The 13,774-nt window shown below is 35.0% G+C and overlaps 1 protein-coding gene across 1 annotated transcript; it reads right to left on the bottom strand.

Annotated features, from left to right (window-relative positions):
- Nucleotides 1-2,399: 2,399 nt before the first annotated feature.
- LOC149158205 (fatty alcohol:caffeoyl-CoA acyltransferase-like) lies at nt 2,400-7,810 on the bottom strand. The gene is made up of 2 exons (XM_089433914.1): nt 7,361-7,810; nt 2,400-3,392 (listed from the first exon to the last, which is right to left on the bottom strand). The coding sequence occupies exons 1-2, from the start codon at nt 7,808-7,810 to the stop codon at nt 2,400-2,402; spliced, it is 1,443 nt and encodes a 480-aa protein (XP_089290040.1).
- Between the last annotated feature and the right edge of the window lie 5,964 nt (nt 7,811-13,774).

Raw genomic sequence — 13,774 nt, 5'->3', positions numbered from 1 at the left:
TCACCTTTCAACCCCCTATTGTACTGGAAAAAGAGGTCACCTGGGTCCCTGCCTATCCCTAACTCACCTCCTTCTATTATGGGTCAAACATGTGCGCAATCAGCTCTCCATGTCTCGATGGACAGATACAAAACTAGTATCGCAGAAGTAGTACAAAGAGAAATTTATGAACTCAAAGACCAGGTGAGATAGAGTAGAAGCTTCATTCCTAACAAGCATGCGGAAAGAGAAAATAGGGATTGGATCGCTGATGTGGGTGGCACTCCCAAGGTTCATTTCTCATCCTATATGTAGACAATCAACTTGTAATGGCACATGAAAATATTGATGGGAAGAGTGCATACTGATAGAGGTGACAGATAACAAGAGTTGATAATTTGTATTACTAAAATAGTGGAGAAGGTAGATAATGTTAAGAGGAAAATCACAAGGCTAGAAAATACTAGTTAATTATGCTAATTCCTCCTCTAACAATGAAAGTAAACAAGAAATACCTTTCCAAGTGGATCCCCCTCCTAAAAATGATCAAGGGAGCTTGCCATCTAAAGAAAAGCACAACTTATGGAGTTGTTATGTTTATTAGTTTATATTTTTGCATCAAAAGGTGCTCTCTAGCCCAGTATGGTAGAGATGTTGTAATGCCTTGTAAACATTTTGAATTGGTCAAAATAAAATAAAAATAATGAAATCTATATTATTATTATTTTTTGTTTGGTAGTTAAATTATTATTATTGTTATTAAATTTTGTTTGATAGTTAAGGTAAACTTGACTTTGGTCAAGTTAATGTTTTTTGAGCTCTGGGTTTATGAGAATCCATGATATTGATTCAAGGTATTCACATGGAATATAGCCTATTTAAAGGGGAAATTAAACCAACCTAGATCATGTTAAATTAGGATATAATGAGCGCCTATCAAATCTCTTTTCACTCTAAAAGAGGTTTGCATCTCAAGATATTTAATAGGTCTTAGCTCTTGGTAGATATGGAGTTAAGATAGATCTAAGCTAGTCTAAACTGGTATATATATATATATATATATATATATATATATATATATATATATATGAGTAAAATCAATTTTTAGGATTACAATTTTTTTAAATTAAGAAATAGATAAGTCATTAAGATTATCTATATTACTCATCATTCATTGAGATTATTGTGTGAGAGGCTCACCAACTCATGGAGATATTGTAAATTAAATTAAATTAAAAAATAAAATAAAATATAATAAAAAGCATAAACCTCTTCAACCCATGGTCTTTTCTCATGGTATTCTTAGCTCATGGTTTCTCCCCATAGTATTCTGAGAGATCAAATCTCTTTTCACTATAAAAAAGGTTTGCACTTCAAGAGAGAGATTTGATCCCTCTGGGCACTTGGTAGATCCCTGTTAAGATGGATCTAGGATGGTCTATATATTGCCCATGTTAAACAATAAGCAATTAAGACTAACATAACTACATTAATAAAGTGGTTGATATACATTGATAAGGGTGATTTTTTACTTATAACTGAATAATTGGTGGGAAGAAAAATGGTCAAATTTATTATTAAATGTTTAAATTGAAAAGAAAAATAAACATAATGGTAAATTTGAAATAAATTTCAACTCTATATCCCTAATTACCACAATTTGATGAAAATAAAACTCTTACCATCAATATAATAATAATTGATAATTAAAATAAAATTAAAATTCTAGAAACCTATTAAGTTCTCCGGATAAAAATCATATTTCTTAGAAACAAAATCAATTTACTCTTTAAATTAGCATCTCTATTTTTGGTTAGTAACACTGTTGGTTCCCATTCACTTCATTCATTTCTTTATAAAAATATTCACTTCATTCATTTCTTTAGAAAAATATTTAACTCGTTATTGTAAGAATTAGAATTAAGACCCGATCCAAATAACTTCGCTTAGATACAATCTCTAAAATGAAACATCACTCTCAGATACAAACTCTAAAATGAAACATCACTTTTAATGTGCTGCTGAGTTTTTATAACATTTTTGTTTGATGTGCTTTTGTTAAACTTTTATAACATTTTTGTTTGATCTGCTTTTGCTAAGTTTTTATAACATTTTTGTTTATGTTATTAAAGTGACGAGTGTCATATTTTTTATCCGTTGTGTTTTTGTTCTAGAGCTTATAAATCTGCAGGGACAAACAACACGAACAAAGGCACACTTTGGGAGAACACGTGCTATGGAGATCGCCTTTTATATTATCGCTAAACCTTAAAAAAAAATAGGTCAACTTGCCTGCATTGCCATGTCGTTCAGCTTGCCTTTTATATTATCGCTAAACCTAAAAAAATTAGGTCAACTGCCATGCATTGCCAAGAAAATATAGAAATAAATAGCATAGAATATCTTGAACCTAAACCTAATCATGTTGTGCAACTATCCCATGGAGGTAACATTCCAGAGCGTCTCTTCACATTGAGTTGGTGGTCATCACTTTCATGGATCATCAACTCCGCAAATTTTGGCATTACAGACACGGGGAGCGAAAGAAGCAGAACCAGCCCTCCTCCATTAACGCCATCATCATGACATGGGTGAGAAGGCAGGAAAATAATTTGCCTTATATCTTCTACCGCGATCGGCCCAACATGGAATGGCTTTCCCCATCCAAAATCTGCATCGTTCAGAGGAAAGCGACACCACGACGAAGCATTGAGCACGTCAACTCCCTCATTCTCTGATCCCGGAGGCTTCTCCACTTCCAAATAATCAATGGCAGATCTCACAAACTTATCAGTGATTGAGTTCTTGGCGTCCCTTATCAATCTTGCAGCGTAACAAAGTGGGTATTCCACAAGATCCCTAGCTCTTGAAGCTGCACATGCATCTATGAAAGCATTTCCATAATACGAAGATGGCAGCTGGGGATCGATCCTGGCATGTATATCCACAGCAAAAATAAATTTGACAGACCTTGAGGAGCCAGAAAAACCAAGGGCCCTGGTCCTACATCTCCATACATGGGCCCCCACTGCTTCAAATGTTGTTATGAAATGAAGAGAAGAGTCTTCTGTCAATATCTGCTGCTTCAGAGCTTTCACTGCTTCTTCCGAAATATGGAAGTAATCGGTTGTTATTCTTTCTGATTGGAATTGAGCCAATATTGACAGCTCATCGTCCTGGGAGTACTCGTCTAGTAGTGAGAATTCGGGGTGATGGTGATCTATGCATGGAGGAGTTCGGGGCTTGAGAATGGATCTGTCCACGTAGGGTTTGATTCTGGAAATATGGATGGCTTCCCCAGATCGTGCAATCTGTGCCCATGCATTCACAAATTGTATGGCTGCGTTCCCATCTGCAATGCAGTGGGATAGACTGATTCCTACCACATGTCCTCCACATCTTAGTCTAGTGACCTGCGTGCACAATCTTTAGTCTAGCAGTAAAATATAACAGCTGAAGTAAAGTGAGTTTAAACAAATTAATTTAATTCTACTGGTATTTGTAAAATTAAGGAAAAAAATCAAATTCTGTAATCAAAATGTCATCACTCCAATAATAGAAAAGAGAATTACAAAAGATACTAATAGCGTATTACACTTTCTTCGAATGGAATGGCCAAAAATTTGAATAGGTCGATTTACCTGATGAAGAAATAAGCAGACATAGGTCGAATATTCTTTCACCAGAAAGACTTCTTGAACCGAAGATATTTTGAGAACGAATTTATAATATTAACTATATATATTTATTAATCCTGGATATTCATAGCTCTATTAGCTATATAAGGCTAGATTCATACTAGCTACGACGTGTTTTCTTATCTTCTTTTTTCAATATTAAAAACTTTCGGTCGCTGGAGGGTTTGATGGTAACTCCAACCAATTATATAAATTCCTAATTTTAAAATAAAATATACAACTTTAAAATAAATGTGTAATATTAATTTTCTTTAAAAAAATTATTATTATCAAGTATATAATAGTAAACAATATTATAAATTTTATAATATTAAAATGCAGATATAAAATAATAATGATAATAATAAATATATAAGTGAAATATATATAAATATGATATAATAATAAATTTATAATATTAAAATGCAGATATAAAATAATAATAATAATAATAAATATATATATATATATATATATATATATATATAAATTTAATACTTATAATATTTTTCTCTCTAATTATTTTAAAAATTAAATAAAAAAATTACACACAATATGAGGATTTTAATATAATTAAAAATAAGAATATATATATAGTATTATAAAGGAGCATAGATGTATTTTCTATTACATTTAAGGTGGATCTATTTCTTTTGTGGTTTATTTTTTTTTTTATTAAAACAAATTGTGTTTTAAGAAGGTTAATCTTTTTAAAAGTTTGGTAGATTTTAAGTTAAAATAGATATATGCTGGTTTTATTTTATTTTATTATTATCTTTTTATTTTAAACATCTCATAATTAAAAATTAAAAATTTCATATAATGATATATTTATTTTATTAAATATAAATTTATATTAACTTGAAATTTATTAAAATTTGAAAAATTAAAAAAAAAATACATAATAATAATAATCATCTAATTTAAAAGTTATGAAAAAATGAAACTCTAAAATAATAGGTAAGATTTCCTAAATTTGAATGTGTAATTTTTTTTTTAAAGAAAAAACATATTTTTAACCATAAAATTTGTTTGAACTTAATTTCTTTAAAATATAAAAATAATTTTAAAAATTAATATATAAAAATCATATATATATATATATAAAGTTTGTACAAATTTGTAAAAAAATTACTAAGATGCGTATATTATTATGGTATGACAACAAATTTTGTAATTTATTTTATTATAATCTTTTAAATTTAATTTATTCATACTATCTTGGGCTAAGGGGAGACACAGTTGACTAGGTCTAATCTTTTAAATTTAATTTATTCATACTATCTTGGGCTAAGGGGAGACACAGTTGACTAGGTCATCATCGCCCCCATGACCAATAGGTACGGGGATGTGGTAACATGCCTTCACCATAAGGGGGAGCGGTCATTGAGTGGGTCACCATCACCTCCATGAGCAATAGGTACGGGGATGTGGTAACACGCCCTCACCATATGTAATAGACATGCAAGTGATAATAAATGAAGGACCACGGAAGGAATGAGGGGAGTAGCTCTATGAGTGGGACGAGAATGACGTTAATGTTATATATGCATGTAATAATTTATAGGAGGGATGTCGGCACCTAGAGAGGATTGGAAAAAATTTGGTTTGAAGGTTAGTCTAAGGCTAGCAAGGAGGTGTTGCAAAGAACAACAAAAAACACACATTGAGAAAATTGTAGAGTGCGATGACACTGAGAAAATTGTAGAGTGCGATGACACTCCTCACTTGAGACTGTTGTGTCAAGGAAGAATGGTGTTTACATGTGGCGAGGGATTTTAAGTTTGGTAATACCTCCTCCCGGTGAGCACATGACTTCCCTGAAATGTTAACCAATTTGTCTTTAGTTGAGGGAGCGAGACACCGAATGGAAATCTACTAAGAGGTTCATATAATTTCAGCAAAGCCTCCTTTCATCTCAACCAAGTAACTACTATATTGGAGTTGGGCATGTTTTTGTTGTGTGTGTTTGATGTTCATTCTTTCTCCAATCCTTTCAGGGGACCCCTCCCTCCTTGCTAGGTTGCTGAGGGCATCTAGGAATTTCCATTTAGTTGTTTTTCCTTTATTAAGCTAAAAGTGGAGCAGGGAGGGAGAGGGGCTTGATGGAAAGTTGGTATGCAATAACTTCAGTGAGAAATAGCTATTGTGGGATTAAGCTTAGTTATGCTTGTTATGTAGTTTCTTGGGTGTATGTTGTTCTTAGCTACTAGTGTGGTTGGTCTCGCGTTGTTATCCTTACCATGTATTTGTGGAGTTAGGTTGTGGTTTGGAAATCTGTTAAGTGGAAGATGATGCATAGGATTGTGGGATGTTCTTAGCTTTGATGAATATAATGATTATCGTCCTTCGACATGGGCTAGTAGGAGATATTGGCCTTGTCCTCTTTAAGGAGTGTGGGTTGGGTGGAGATTGTGTCGTTGTTCTTTGGGCCAGGGTCTAAATCGAGGCTAATGTAGATGGTGGTTGAACAAAGTGGTGGATAATTGGTGTTTGGAAGTCGGTAGGGATAAGAGTTTAGAAGAGGTATCAGTTGATGCTCGCCTTCTTGGAAAGGATACCCCTTTGGTTAGCTTACAGACAATGTGGTCTCTAGTCACTTATAGGTGAGGTGGATTAGAGGGAGAGAAGATATTGCAACACATAATAGCTCTTAGTTTTTAGTCCAGGTCCTTACAGTGGTACTCACAATGTCGAGACCAAGAGGTTGAGTGAGGAGAGGGGCGACCTACTATGAAGAGAGAGCCTGAAGAGGAAATTTCATGCATTCACATAATAGAGTGGATGGATTTGCAGCTAGATATAGGGAGAGAATTCCTATGCATGTGTAGGAGGAATTGACCAGGCTGAAGGGGAAGCCACATCTCAAAGAACTCCTCTCTCATATCCCCAAGTGTTAGCAGAGTAGATAGGATGGATCTCGGATATAGGTAATACACAAAGTGAACCTAATCAGTATATGCAAACAATATATTTGGAAAGTGAATTTCCTCCTGGGGTGGGGTGGGGTGCATGTTACTGCTACAAGCCTTGGATCATATGCATGGATACATGAAACATTATGATTACAAGTTGAACATGATGGATCAAACACTTGAGAATCTCGACATTCCTCTAGCAGTTGTTAGACCCTCAACATACCCAACTAACCCTATCAAAGTAGTGGCTCAAATTCAAAACTTTGTGATAGATCGAGTTTAAATATTTGTGTAGTCAATATGTGGCAGGATAAACCAATGTCCTAATATAGACTTGTTTGATGTTGGTTTTTTTAAAGTCTAATTGTCTCTTATATCCCTTCTAAAGATACAATTTTGAATGTGGTCCAATCTCCCTGATAAAAAACTAAAATGGCTTATAGAAAAGTTTGATGTAATATCCTGGTTTTGAAATTAATAAAATACATCTTACCAAAAAGGGAAAATTATTACGCTACTTCAAATTGAAATTTAATTATTACAGCACATATGCTATATAATTTAATCCCCTCGCCCATTAGTTTATAACACTGAGTACAATTGTTTGATGTCCGTTATTTTATAGCACTGAATACAATTGTTTGATTATTGTAACACACAGATCTCCCTACATAGCCATTTTTTTCACAAATTTCTTTATATTTGATCACTTCAAATATCAAACTTGCTCTTGATAAAATAAAGTAAATGAGAACGGAAAGACCAGAAGTGGCTCTTAAATTTTACCTGTACAATAAGAGGAGGAATATCGATGACTGTAGCAAGAGCAGGACAATAAACGAATTTGTCCCAGATGGAGCTAGAGTCCTTGGACGAGTCCAGACTACAGAGCTCGACAAGGCTCACATTTGCCTCGGCTTCCCTAAACAGAACTCCCTCTGCATTGCAATCGAGCTCGGGTCTCCCTCCTGCAGTGAAAACGCATATCCTCCCGCTCATGGGAAAGTAGGGCACCAGAACTTTCGCCAGAGAAGTCTTCAACAACTCTACGAAGTCTCCAGTTGTCTTAGACATTCTCTTCTTGTAAAAGTAGAGAGTTTGTACCATCTGCCCAAATATTGCAGGCAAGGTATCCAGATTTGACAAATACATTCTCACACGGGGAGTTTGTTGAAACGGAACTACCATACGGGACTGTTTCAAAGTTATGAGAGGCACTTTGTTGGGCATAGTCATTCTTATCTTGATTGTAAATTTAAAAAGTGTTCTAAAATCTACTTGATAAGAATGAAATCAAACAATTGTATGCAGCACATTCATTACTATTTTCCCAGGAAAATAATAGATAAGAAAGTGATCAAGCAATTGAGTGCAGCACACTCATTGCTATTTTCCTATGAAAATAAAGTTAAGTTCAGCTGTTTCTAGTTTCTCATAAAAGTGCCTGAACCTCTTGTTTTGATAGTGCAGACATCATATATACACAACAGTGAACCCCAAAACATGGCATACAAAACTTACAGATCATATTGCTATCCAGTGAATTGGAGATCACGAATAGTTTTGACCTGACAATAATTTCATGATGAAACAACTCCCTACCAATAAAGCTTACATCACACTAATATGGTGGAATTTCAACCTCCATTTGATAATTGTGATTCAATATAAAAGTTCCAGTGGTGAATTGGAGATCACTAATAGTTTTGACCTGACAATAATTTCATGATCAAACAACTCCCAACCAATAAAGCTTGAATCGCGCTAATATGGTGGAATTTTGATCTCCATTTGATAATTGTGATTCAATATAAAAGTTCCATTACTGTAATCCTTGCAACTATTTATTGGGTAATTAATATGGCTTTTCTCTTCGAATAAATGCAAGGGGAATCTCGCGTGATAATTTTTTAAGCAATGCTCACCTTTCGTGCATTTCAATGCTTTTCCTTCAGTATTATTTTTGTTCGCCATCGTTCGTTTCATTCAGGGCCTGTGTGGATCCCCAGGCAACCATAAGTCAAAGTCGATGAAAATCTGACCCTTCATATAGGAATCGTTGCACTTAATTTATGATTGTTTGCTGAATAAAGTTTGTTTGTGATGGATTGGGATAATCCGCACAAGCTATGCTTCTCTTTGTTAGTGCGCTGCTCCCATTTTTTCATGAAGTAGGTATCGCGCTTGTGACTCTCACAGAACTATATAAATAGATCATTAGTATAAATAGTCGAGGGGTTAATTTAAGTTGGTGTTTTTAATGATTTTAGATATTTTGGTAGTTCTATGTAAGTGTATTTTAACAAGTCATCTAGTTTGTGTTACTGTCTGATGACTTTGAAATCAGAGAAAAATAGATAATTGAAATTTTGAAAGTAAAATTAGGTATTAAATTTAACATGCTAAATTATTTTTGAAATTATATCTTGATGGTTATATTCTTTTATATATAATATTATTAATTGTTGTAATATAATATTATAATATAATAATAATAACAATACAATTGGATTTAATTTTTAAGATATTTTTGAGGTGGTTTGTCAGACTTTATAGTTGAGTTATTAAGAAATGATTCTTTTGAATAGATCTCTCTAGTATAAATATTGTATAGATTTAATGGTCTTTGGTATCCATAAATTAGAGAGAAAAAAATAATAATAACAAATTTTCAATTCTATATCTTTAACTATCACAATTTGATGAAGATAAAACCCTTACCATCTTTATAATAATAATTGATAATTAAAATTAAATTAAAATTTTGAAAACCTATTACACTCTTAATATGAAAATTTCTCGAAAACAAAATCAAACTACTCTTTAATATAAACATAATTTTTAATAATGATATACAATCTCCAAAATGAAATGTCACTCTCAGATACAATCTCTAAAATGAAACATCATTTTTAATGCACTTCTACTGAGTTTTTATAACATTTTTGTTTAATGTGATTTTACTAATCTTTTATAAAATTCTTGTTTATGTTATTAAAGTGACGAGTGTCATATTTTTGTATCACTTGTGTTTATGTTCTATAGCTTATAAATTCGCAGGGACAAACAACATGATCAAATGCACAATTTGGGAGAACAGTTGCTATGGAGTTGTTAAGCTCGCTTGTTATATGTCATATATCTAGAAATAATTTATTTCTTTATTTCTTTATTTTTTTTATATGGTTCGACAACATATATACTCTTTTATATGGTTCGATAAACATACATTCTATATTCCTTATGAACACCAACATAGCAACTAGTATTAATGAGCCTGCGAAGCATCTAGACCTATAAATTTAATTCCTCACAACATTTGAATAAAGCCGAGGTGTTTTCTATGCGGTGTTTTTTATGACTTGACTCCGTTGGCAGTTGGCACGAATCCCATCCATTTGATTAATGTCACCTATAGGTGTATCAAGGTTGATGGTACTGTAATTCTTGTAGTCTTTAATCACTTTGCTTTGGTGACTAGATAGCATTGATTGTGCATTGATCTGTCTGTACCCACCCCGGTACGTGGCGTGGGAAGGCTACAGCTACCACCTTGGGATCCTTTATGCATCGATGGTCACGAGACTTGGAGGATGATCCAACGGTTGCAGTTGGGTCCCGTCGACTTACTCTACTCTTGGCGCCGAATTGCAGTCCCATTCTCTCATGGAAGAGTCTGAGATCCGCTCCGCCTCCTGTCTCAGTTGCAAACTTTGGCAGCCTCTGTTCCAAGGTTTGGTTGTTGGGAGAAGGGTGCGCGAGGCTTCGGAACCTAATTCCTGCTATCAGATTTTAGCTCCCGGGTAATTGCATGGCGGACTTCTTTCCTATACAGTCTACCTTCATTAGTTCTGCAGTCATTTGCTTAATAGATAGCTCATTTCTTTTTACAGGTTAGGGTATTTCCACATTTCTTAACCATACTTGCTACGTTTGTTCGCAGGTATCTTCCTGCCATACATCCGGGTTCGCGGATGACACTGGATGGAGTGGTGCCACTTTCAAGCTAAAGTGTCTCCTAGGCTTTCCATCGGTATGAGGAAATTTCCACATCATTATTGGTCATATATGTTAGAGGCTAGACTAGGGTCTACAGACCCTTTGCGTAAAAGTTCTGTTCTTACAGCTCGCATGAGCTAACTCTTTGATGACCCAATTTCGGTCTTGGTGTGGACAATCCCGTGAAGGATTTCTGTTATACCTAAGCTTAAATGATTATGAGGCTTTTCATTCCTCATTTGGTTTTACTGCGCCGCTCTGGCTGTATATGTAATTTTACCTGTTAGCTCTATATCAGGTCCTTTCTTATGTTAACTTATGAATTTGGAGTGACTCCTCCATTTATTTCATGTCTCCAGCCTTTTGTGTGAAGTAATAAGTAATGTTTGTCTAATTTATTCGTCCTCAATTTCGGGACTGTGCATGGCAATTATGATTGAAATTGGAATATGAAATGTTGCTCTTCTTATTATTGGTTTCTCACTCAGATTTTGTTTTTCTCTAGCCGTTCAATGTTGTCACAGCTTAATAGAATTTGTTGGCTCTGCCCTTAATAGTGTTATTGTTCAATTCTCAATTTACGTTATCGACTGGAAAAATCTACTTCGTTGTTTAGCAGTATCATTTATTCAGTTCTCAGTTTATTTTGATGCTTGATAGAATTATTGCCATTTAGCTGCTGGAGGGATTGACTGTGAATAAGGGTTTCGGGGTTTCATTTCTTGTGTTACGAGTTGAATAAAGTCCTGCTCCTCTTAACAGCTATACCTACCCCTTCATGTTAACTTTTATGTCTGTCTGGTCGAGACCCGAGACCCCTATCTCAAGACTCCAGCAACACCCTTGTTTAGGCATTTCCATGTAAGGGTAAATGAAGAAAAATTCACAGAACTAGGACCTCACCTGTTCCTAACTTTAAGGAATTTCTCTTCCGAATGGTGGATTTTCACTAAAAGTCTGAGTTGCTATAATTTTTAAAAATTAATGGATGATCTGATTTCCATCCTTATTTTATGGCATTGGGTTTTACAACGTTCCAGGATTCTCAGACCTCTGTTTTCATATACCAAATCTTGCATAATCCAGTTTTGTATTTATATACATCAGAGGAGCTTTGACATTTCGTTTCCAATAGATCTTTCGCTATATAGTCCATCTATGTTTGAGAATAGTCCGACTACGGTATACGACTATTGCTGGTCAGTGACATCAAATATAAATTGCTCACCTGCATAGAGGGTTTCTAGTGTTTCCGCTCCTATTTTCTTTTATTTTTTTAAAAGTAGACATGAGGAGAGAATATGTTACATTTGTTTTCTTTTCCCCAGTTAACACAAAATACCGTAACACTAGCAAGTTCCTGGGTTTACTTACAATAGCTATTACTTTAATACAGTACATTTATTCTACCTAATTCACTTACAGAGTTGCTTATAAGTGTTCTTCCACTTACCTGTACTGCTGTAACTTACAAATTCTCCAGAAGCTGAGCCTTCTCTGTTTCTCCCGCTTCCAATCTGCCACCCAACCTTGAGATTCGTCTTTCGGGACCAGAATCTCCCCCTAGCTCTCTTGCTGGACCACTGTCCTTAGAAAGTCACTGGCACCTTCGTGCTTGGCTATCTGGTCATCACTAGACTTAGCCTTCTTTTTTCTTTCTCTCTCTGCCTATCTCTCAGCACAGAGCTCCCTCACTCTCTTTTCCTCTAGAAACCCTTACACTTAGGAAAACAGTTAGGTTTTTGGCAAAACAGCAACTGCCTTGCCTCCCACTTCCTCCTTGAGAAGTTGCCAGCTCTTAAAGAAACATTTTTTTTTTATTATTATTTTTTTAAAAAGAAAATATTATTAAATCCAAACAGATAATAATATCATTTCAGTTTGTCATTTACCACAGAAAAGTCAAATATTTACATTTATCTCGAGGCATTACATCTCCCCCCTAAAATCAGACATTGTCTCGATGTCTTCCGGCCATGAACAGCCCTGGATAAGCTTTTTTCATGAGATCTTCATCTTCCCAGGTAGCCTCGTCAGGCCCAAAGTGCTGCCACTGCACTTTAACTTAGGTAATAGCTCGCTTCCGTAGCATTACTTCTCTCTGGTCGAGGATGTTCAATGGTTCGACCTGCAACATGCAACATCCTAAGTTAGTTTTCTTTTAAAAGGAAACATTTGGACTGATTTATCGGAGATAATTTCTCACCTGTATATCCTGCCATCTGATTACATGTTTGGGATCATAAACATATTTTTTTAACACGGAAACATGGAAGACATTGTGGACCCATATGTGACTTGGCAGAGCAAGCTGGTAAGCTACCAGCCCAATTCTTGCTAAGACCTGAAAGGGTCCACAAAATCGAGGTGCCAACTTAGCACACCTGCTCCATTGTAATGTGCTCTTTTTTGCTCGAATCCTCACGTATACATGATCACCGACTTGATATTCCTTAAACTTTCTTTTCTGGTCAGCAAAATTCTTTTGCCTATCCTGAGCTACCTTTAAATTGACTCGCACTTTCTTAACCATTTCCTCCATTTCTTTAAGCATGTCGGGTCCCAACATTAATCTATCTTCTGGCCCACCCTAGCTTGAGGGTGTGCGACACTTCCACCCATACAATACTTCAAATGGGCTCATTTGCAATGATGTATGATAGCCATTATTATATGCGAACTCGACCAAGTGCAAATAATCTTCCCACTTAGTCAGTTGCTGCATTACATATGCTCGTAACATGTCTTCCACCACCTGGTTCACCCATTCTGTTTGTCCATCAGTCTGAGGGTGATAAGCTGTACTGAAATTCAACTGAGTTCCTAATTCTCCAAACAGTGTTCTCCAAAAGGCCAAGGTAAGTTTTATGTTACCGTCTGAAATTATTATTTTAGGTAACCCATGCAGCTTAAATATATTTTGCATGAAGATATGGGCAATTTGCACAACTCTATAGGTAGATTGCACAGGTATAAAGTGTGCCGATTTACCTAGTTTGTCCACCACCACCATGATGGAATCGTTATTTTTCTTTGTTTTGGGCAAACCCATTATGAAGTCCTTGGAGATGGTTTCCCACTTCCATTCCAGAATGGGTAATGGTTGTAGTAACCCAGCAGGATGTTGATGCTCTACCTTAATTTGTTGGCACTCCAAACAACGTGCCAGGTATTCAACCAAATCCCTCTTCATACCTTGCC

Source organism: Pinus tabuliformis, chromosome 5_2 (genome assembly GCF_031772625.1).
Source record: "Pinus tabuliformis cultivar Carrire ecotype Pingquan chromosome 5_2, CPIR1, whole genome shotgun sequence".
NCBI lineage: Eukaryota > Viridiplantae > Streptophyta > Pinopsida > Pinales > Pinaceae > Pinus > Pinus tabuliformis.
The sequence above is the reverse complement of the archived record's forward strand: the minus strand, read 5'-3'. Positions and strand labels throughout refer to the sequence as shown.